Here is an 8091-nt window from a genome sequence, read left to right on the forward strand (position 1 = left end):
ACGTAGAAATGACGTCACTAGCCACACTGTGGGAAACCGGAAAATACCAAGGGAGGAAGTTTGAGCGACGGTGTTGTTCAGCAGAAAATTTTTAGAAAGTTTAGTATGAGGTAGCTCACTGCTGCCGGCAGAGGAACAGAGGCCTGTTTTCTTCTACTTCCTGCCCAGCCACTATTGCAGTGCTGTTATAGAGCCTACAATATACTGGCAGTTTATTCTAGGCACTAGTGCTGCAGAAGGCTGATTGGAATCCCCTGTGCCATTGTACTCTTGCTCTGTCGGGGCCATTTTGAAGTAAATAGGCAACATTCATGAGTTTACTCATAAAGGGGAACTTTTTTCATTTCCACAAAGAATGCGTGAGTGCCGCCTGGGAACGAGACCTATATTGGTTAGAAATTAAGCCTTGCGGAGAAGCTGACTTAGAGATTTGGTTGGTTTGGTTTATGGGGTTTAACGTCCCAAAGCGACTAAGGCTATGAGAGACGCCGTAGTGGAGGGCTCCGGAAATTTCGACCACCTGGGGTTCTTTAACGTGCACTGACATCGCACAGTACACGGGCCTCTAGCATTTCTCCTCCAAAGAAATTCTAGCCGCCGCGGCCGGGATCGAACCCGCGTCTTTTGGGTCAGCAGCCGAGCACCATAACCGCTGAGCCACCGCGGCGGCCTTAGAGATTTCTGCAAACGATCTATTACTCCCCTTTATTCTGAGTGTCCGTTTATGTTATTTTTCAAGTTAGTGGAACCACTTACGCCGGACTTTAATTTGTCACGTATAATGACGCTGTGAAGACGCATACGCAGCGAACACGGATGCGATTGTAATGCTCAGTGGTTATGACACTCGGCTGCTGACCCAAAAGACGCGAGTTCGAATCGATCCCCGCCGCCGAGGTCGAATTTCGACGGAGGCGAAATTCTAGAGGCCCGTGTACTGTGCGATGTCAGCGCCCGTTCAAAGAACCCAAGGTGGCAGAAATTTCCGGAGCCCTGCACTACGGCGCCCCTCACAGCCTGAGTCGCTTTTGGACGTTAAACATCCATAAACACAAACTTTCTGAGGACGGACAAATCCTGCGGACAATTTGCGCCTTAAAAAACGAGAAAACATTTTCGCGCACGTGTGTTGACTGCATACGGTGAGGTGTACAGGACATGAGGCGTACTGGAGGGGCCGAGGTGCTGTAAAAAGTAACTTTTTATTAGGCATCGCACATTTGCCCGACGCAGCCGAGAACACACACGAAAAGACCCTCGCTAAAACAAAGGAACCACTTGCCTTCATGGCTTGCACACGCGAGCCATCTACTAGCAAAATGAGTTACTATGAGATTATAGATGGTTGCCGAGAAGATAGATGGCGCAACTGACTGGCACGGGTTAAAGCCCCTCAATGAAACAAAAGTAGCGAAAAGCTTTGAACTTTCCGATACTCCTCCTCTCCTGGCGCGCCGCAGGAGAATCGAGCCTCCCATTGGCCGAGGCGCCGTAGTCACGTGTTAGCGCGCGCTTTTTGGCTCCTCAGCAGACGCCGGCGCCATTGCCGGGGCTGGGAGTCGCGCTTCGTTCTCTGGGTTCGTTTTTCAGTTGTCAGTCGTGTTTTTTTTTCAGATTATTTGGTGTAAAGCGCCAGCGGCTGCAGTCTTTCTTCGCACTAAACGCCGTTTGGCATGATTTTAAACAGGCTCGTTCGCTAGCGGGTACGAAAGCCGTGCTGAAGTGCAGGTTTAATGTTGCTCGCATTGCGCGACGTGTTGGCTTGATTACAGTCGGGCTCGTTCGCATGTTGTTTGAGCCCCGCCGTTTACGTTGCTCGCTATGCAGGTCTAGGCTTGATGTTGCGCGCATTGCTTGCCGTATTTGTGTTGCTGCAGCTGTACTCCTGGGCTCACGAACTCGATACTAAAGTGGCGGTACTCGCTGTTTAAGCCTACGCTACTCATGCTGCTCGCGGTGCAGGTTTAGCTTTCATGTTGAACGCATCGCTAGACGTATTTGTTTTGTTACAGTTGCACTCCTTCGCTCACGAACTCGACACCAAAGGTGTGATGCTTGCTGTTGAAGCTCCTGCTGCTCATGCTGCTTGCGATTAAGGTCTAGCTTTCATGTTGCGCGCAGTGCTGAACGTATTTTTCAAGCAGGGTTCTAAACCGAAATCGGGCGTTACTGTGCCTAGGCACATTAACGCACCTGTCGCTTGAATACTCGATATCTGCATGGATAATACTTGAGAATGCAAGAAAGGACCTCTGTAAAACATAGTTTCAGACATTTTGGGTTTAGGCCGTCATCGCTGCCGCGAATTCCTGCGTAAATCACGCTGCGTGGAGCTATGTAACGTGGATAGGTGGTCTCAAATGAATCACTAACGCAGGGGCGCGCGCAGTGATCCAGACCATTTCCAGAGTTCGACATTGGAAAAGCTCCTCATGGCCTTTAATGCGAAGTGGTGACGTGTTAACACTTGTGTATTCTTTTTTCAGTTATGAAAGGTCACGCTCTATATTTTTTTTCGTGCCTTGTATCTCCCACGCCACAATCTCAGTGCGGCCGAATCTGAGGCTGAAAATGCAACAAAAATAATGCGGGCGCGCGGTCCGCTGCGCGCCAAAGCGCGAGCGATGAGAAAGCCACTCGTCGAGCGATGGTAGTTACTCTAGTGCCGCGAACCCTCTCGCGCGCGCCACTTCCAACGTGTGCTCCGCAGTCAACGCGATCGAAGAACAAAGAGTTTCTGTAAAGCAGTGCAACGTTGGTCTGGGCAGTTATTACAGTAACTGATTTTTCAATCTCTCATTTCATGATGTCATTTTGACCGAAGCCAAGGCAGAAAACGCAACACAAAGTTCATTTGGGCGCGTGGTCTGCCGGGCGCCAAAAGGCGACGGTTGGGAGCGTCTGCTAGCTGCTCCCGGCCTAGGTGCCGCCACCGTCGGCGCCCGGGAGAAGCCGAGAGAAGGAGCGCCGGCATAGGAGGAGGAGGGAGGAGATGTCGCTACTTTTAGTTTATTTAGGGGCTTTAGCACGGGTCAAGTTGTACATTTTTCACAATACCTGGCATGTAAGTCCACAACTCTTACTGGTACTTAATGAAGGCAGCGGTAAAATTAGGTAATTACGTTGAGCTCACCGCCCTTCGTGCAATTAATAGATCGATTTGCTCTCAATATTTCTCAGCTCCCAGAGCTCTTACCCTTCTATATTCCCCCCCCCCCCCCCCCCCCTGTCATGATCAACAAACTTCTCCACCCTGCGTGTGAACAGAGAGGTTCGGACTGCTGACCGGCGATAGGGGCCACGGGGCTACGCCTGATTAGCCGTTGACCGGAGGCATGAGGCGTAGACAAGTACCGCAACAAACCCTTTACTCAGGTAAACGTCAAAAAGGAAATGTTACAAGACCTAGCCTAGCGAGGCAGCGTCAGTGCACAGGCACGATGCAAATAACAAACAGAGAATGGGGACGCAAACAAACTATTCACACGAAGAGGGAAACATCAGGGCGATTACTACACAACAACGTTACAAGACTGAAGGAATACTGCACAAAAGTGTAGGCCGAGAAACAACGGGAGGAAGTACAAAGGAAAGAGTTCAAGAGAGTGGGGAGAAACGGTGGATTAACTGCGTAGTGACAAGTAGAGCACTGCACGGGCCTAAATCTGAGGCCCGAGCCCGGCCCGGGCCCGATACCTGAAGCCCGAGCCCGGTCCAGGCCCGCGGCTTCAAGCCCGGGCCCGGCCCAGGCCCGCTACATTATTGCTGTAGCGAGCCCGGCCCGGCCCGTGAATCCTCGAGTGAAGCCCAGCCCGGGCCCGGCCCGGCCCGTTTCACAGTTACGCTTGAGATATACTGCTCACTCTGAGCAAGTAGACTGCTACTAGACCGATAAGAAACTGGCCGACAAAGGTTCTGAAAACAGTTTGGCTTGCAGAAAGTTCGTTCTTTTTAACCCCGAAGGAAGTGATTAAGAGTAGTGCTCCCCATGCCGGTCTTTTGGACAGCGATCTCGTGCTGGTGCGCAAAGATAAACTAGGAAGTTTCGAGAGCCAAATAAAAAGGGCTGCATACGCGCGTAACAGACTACTTTGCATTTCCAAATGATTTTAATCAGTTATATTTTGTCGTCCGGAAGTATAAACATTAAAGCTGTCTAGCAAGCAGTGGGATGACAATTTTAGTGAACGCGATCTCACAGGTTGAGCTTATAGCCGAACTGGTCGCCTTTCAGCAGAAACGAAATGCTAAAAGGCTTGAGTATTTCACGGTGTGTGCTTTGAAGACTATAAGCGTCGGAAACTATGTTCCTCACGAATGCATTTATTATAGTGTATAGGTATGTTTTGGGGTGACGAACGATCAATGGCCAATTAAGACCGGTTGAATTTTACTCTTACTGGTGGAGCAGAAGACAGCGCGCGAACCACGTGATAACTTACAGGGCAAAACACTTGTCATGACAACCAGGCTGGAGAAGCGAGGAGGGATAGATGTGGTTATGAGATTAGATTTACAAACTGTGGCGAGTTTTTGTGGGTATTTCATTTACGAGACGTTCCGGTCAGCTGATCAATATGAAAACCAAATGCGCTTTACTTTGTGAATTTTCTCACACGAGAAAAATATAGCTATAACATAAATGCTATTTTTGGGGGGCTTAAGGGCCCAAGGGGAGGCAGGCTGTGAGAGAATCCGAAGCAGAGGGCTCCAGATCATTTCGACCACCTGGGTTTCTTCAACGAGTAGTGATACAGCAAAGTACGTAGCTTTCATGCTGGCCGCCAAGGTGGAAAGGCGGCCGCCGAGGCTAGGAGCAAACCCTGGTTCCCCGGCTCAGTAATCAAGCGCCTTGACCTAAGCCACCGCGGCGTGGAAATAAGGAAATAAATAAGTCAAGTAGTAAAGCTTAGTTTTTTTTTTCTCAGCGCGTACTATAACCCATAGCTCATCCGTGATGCTGCTCCAATGCCGCAGTTGTGTACTTCACTCTGCAATAGTGAATGAATAGTCGGATACCAGCCGTTTCTTTACGGACCCAAGCCCGACTCGGGTCCGCCGCTTTAAGCCCGAGCCCGGCCCGGGCCCGCAACTTCAGGCCCGGGCCCGGCCCAGGCCCGGCAGAACAAATCATGTCCCGGCCCGGCCCGGCCCGCGGGCCGGGCCGGGCCCGGGCTTTAGGGCCGGCCCGAGCCCGTGCAGTGCACTAGTGACAAGGTCCGGTGGTGGTGGTAAACATATGCTGGCTATGTACAAGGAGGTGTTCGGGCCCTGGCCCTATTGGCCCAGGTACTTAGAAGTCTAGGTGGAGCTTCTATTCCGAAGCCCCTAGTGGCGTTTACCACCGCTCGGATTCTCGCTAAGGGGCTGATGGGGTGTCGCGGATACGGACGAACTTGGTTTGGTTTAGTTTATGGGGTTTAAACGTCCCAAAGCGACTCACCCTACGAGGGACGCCGTAGTGAAGGGCTCCGGAAATATCCACCACCTGGGGTTCTTTAGCGTGCACTGACATCGCACAGTACACGGGCCTCTAGAATATCGCCTCCAAAGAAATTCAACCGCCGAGGCCGGGATCGAACCCGCGTCTTTCGGGTCAGCAGCCGAGCATCATAACCACTGAACCACCGCGACGAACTTGGGCCACGCGTTTTCGGGCCGCCGTCACCGCGTTCTGTGATTAATGAAGACAAAGCGCCAAAAATCCGTGTCCCGCATCGCGAACACGCAATACACAGACGCAAAACAACGCATGGTATTGATTGATAAACAGCGATTTGTTGCTTTTTTGCTTCGTGACCATGCCGGCAACCGTTAAGCCGCCCTAAAAGGACTCATCCAGACATTTACCTTCTTGGTAAGGTTTTATTACTCATTCGATATGCAATATATATCAAGAATTGAGCGTAAAAGTGACAAGAAATAAACGACGAATGGTGAGAAACAAACACAACGAGTGGCATGCAGCAACACGTGTTTTCAAACACAACCGAAACACAGAGGTGCCTGTGCTCTCACCAGCTGTAGAACGGGTGTTCAGTCGACCTCATAGAGAAATGACTTTGGCACATTCATTAACATGAACTCCGGGCAACACTCGTCGTCAGTCACGCATTCGGTGTTCGAGTCCGTCGAGGCGTCGTCGCCACTTGCATTCTCCTCGGAGGCCGCCGAGGCCGCCGGAATCTCAGCGCAACGAGCGTCAGCGAGCTCGTATGCGTCCAGCAGGTAGTTGCCATTTCCTGCACGTTCGGAGGTATCCGTTTTCAGCTCATTGAGCTGCCTGACAATGTCTTCCATGCAATCAATTTTTTTTCCGGAGGCCGAACCACACGCCGCGCAACGACCGGCAGCCTTGTATGGAACGCACCTTACGGCGCCACCGCTTGCACCTCCTCGACCAGACTGGCAATCCATCGCATCGTCCATGGCTGTGTCCTCTCTCGGCATCCTGTCAGGGTGAAAGCGGCAGGCCCCATAGAAGTGCGTCTCGACTTGCTCAAGTCTACCCTGGAACTGACAGCCATACTCGACGTTGAAGCAATGCGCAGGCATGTTAAGCACGGACCTAAGGGGGATGCGTTCAGAACGGACTTCGTTCAGGTTGAAACGCATTCCCTCCCTTGGGCAGGCACCGGAATAACCTCCACAGTCGCCACCGAGGGACACGACCCACTGCGCGGCCTTTTCCAGGCAGCTTCGGCACAAGACGTGGCCGCACGGGAGAAATTGAGGAAATTGCGGCGCCTTGTCGCACATCGAGCACACCCACAGGCCGTTCACGGGCTGCACGAACTTGATCGGCCGCTGGTCGAGGCCGTAGAACTCCTTGAGCACATAGCGGTCGCCGCGGCTCCGTGACAAGCTCTCCTCGGCCCTGCGCCACTTCTGCTGCAAACGGTCGTACCATATCGCCGCGGAACGCTTTCGCGTGGTGTCGAGATGCCTCCGCTGCCTCGACCGCAACTTCAAGCCGTCGCCGCAGCCACTGTCAGTGAGGTCGCAGCGATGCTCCTCCATAACTGGGCGGACGTTGCGAACGAAGATGTTTCGGCTCGAAATTCTCACTGGGATGCAATTCGCGAGCTTTCACTGCAGACACTACACCAGCACGTCGTAGACAGTCGTCTGCGTTCCGTTGGCTGAGTCACTGACTCGCGGGTGCTGCCGGGACGGCAGCCTATCCGAGAAACGAGCAGAGGTCAAGTGACGCCACCTATAGGAAGCTAATCAAGGCGAAGCGCGTGGAGAAAGCTCTGAACAGAGCCGACATACTCCGAGAGAAAGGAATGCCAGAGGGGGTCGCTGTCGCACTGTGAGCGGCGGGCGGGGTAAGTGTCGGCCAATAGGAGCCCTTGTTTCTCTCGCTCATTTATGCCTTCAGTTGGCAGAGTCAATCCTTTCTTTGTACAACCGCCATCACCTTGTCCCCGCGCTGACTCAGTAGTAGCAAAATGTGAAAGCCGGCTCGCGATGACGCGTCCAAATCCACGAGACGGTTGAACCGATTCGCTTCCCAACCGGTCGCCGCGCGCGATTGGCCGCGTGTCGTCACCGCCGCCGTGACGTCATCTCGCGGAGGAGGCACCGCGGTTTTTGTCGACGTCACATGAGCTGTCAATCTAGTTAAAGGAACCGGTGATTCGGCCGCCCGTGGAACGGAGTCGTCGGCGTTCGTTTCGTGGCGTTCGCTTCAGTAAAAATGGTGTTCCTCCGTTTGCCTCCTTGATGAGCGCGCTATTGAGTGATCGTTATCGGCGGCCGAACGTGCGTGAGGATTCCTCGACATGCCTAATGATGCTTTTAGGCGGCATTTCGTGCTTTCGAAGGGATTAGCGCGCCGGCGGTCCGCCGAATCACGTAACCAATTCGGGCCGCGTTTGAGAGAAGTGAAATCGCGCTTCGGTCTTTTGCTATCCAAGGCTTCCGAGTGGACGTTAGTAGGAGGACATCGGGCGCTGCTCGGCGTGAGCGTGTTGACGGCCGAGTTACAGCTGTGATACGTTCAGAAAAGGACGAAGAAGGTGCTGTTTAGAACCTGTCTGTGCCCCTTATCGGTGGTCTCTTCGCCACCTTGGTCAGCTGGTTGAG

At 52.7% G+C, this 8091-nt stretch overlaps 1 protein-coding gene across 1 annotated transcript; it reads right to left on the minus strand.

Annotated features, from left to right (window-relative positions):
* Positions 1–5874: 5874 nt before the first annotated feature.
* On the minus strand, positions 5875–7199 carry LOC149366647 (uncharacterized). The gene has a single exon (XM_089564626.1). The coding sequence runs from the start codon at positions 7018–7020 to the stop codon at positions 6037–6039; it is 984 nt and encodes a 327-aa protein (XP_089420752.1). The 5' UTR covers positions 7021–7199; the 3' UTR covers positions 5875–6036.
* Between the last annotated feature and the right edge of the window lie 892 nt (positions 7200–8091).

Source organism: Amblyomma mixtum, chromosome 1 (assembly GCF_055824585.1).
Source record: "Amblyomma mixtum isolate Tamu chromosome 1, ASM5582458v1, whole genome shotgun sequence".
NCBI lineage: Eukaryota > Metazoa > Arthropoda > Arachnida > Ixodida > Ixodidae > Amblyomma > Amblyomma mixtum.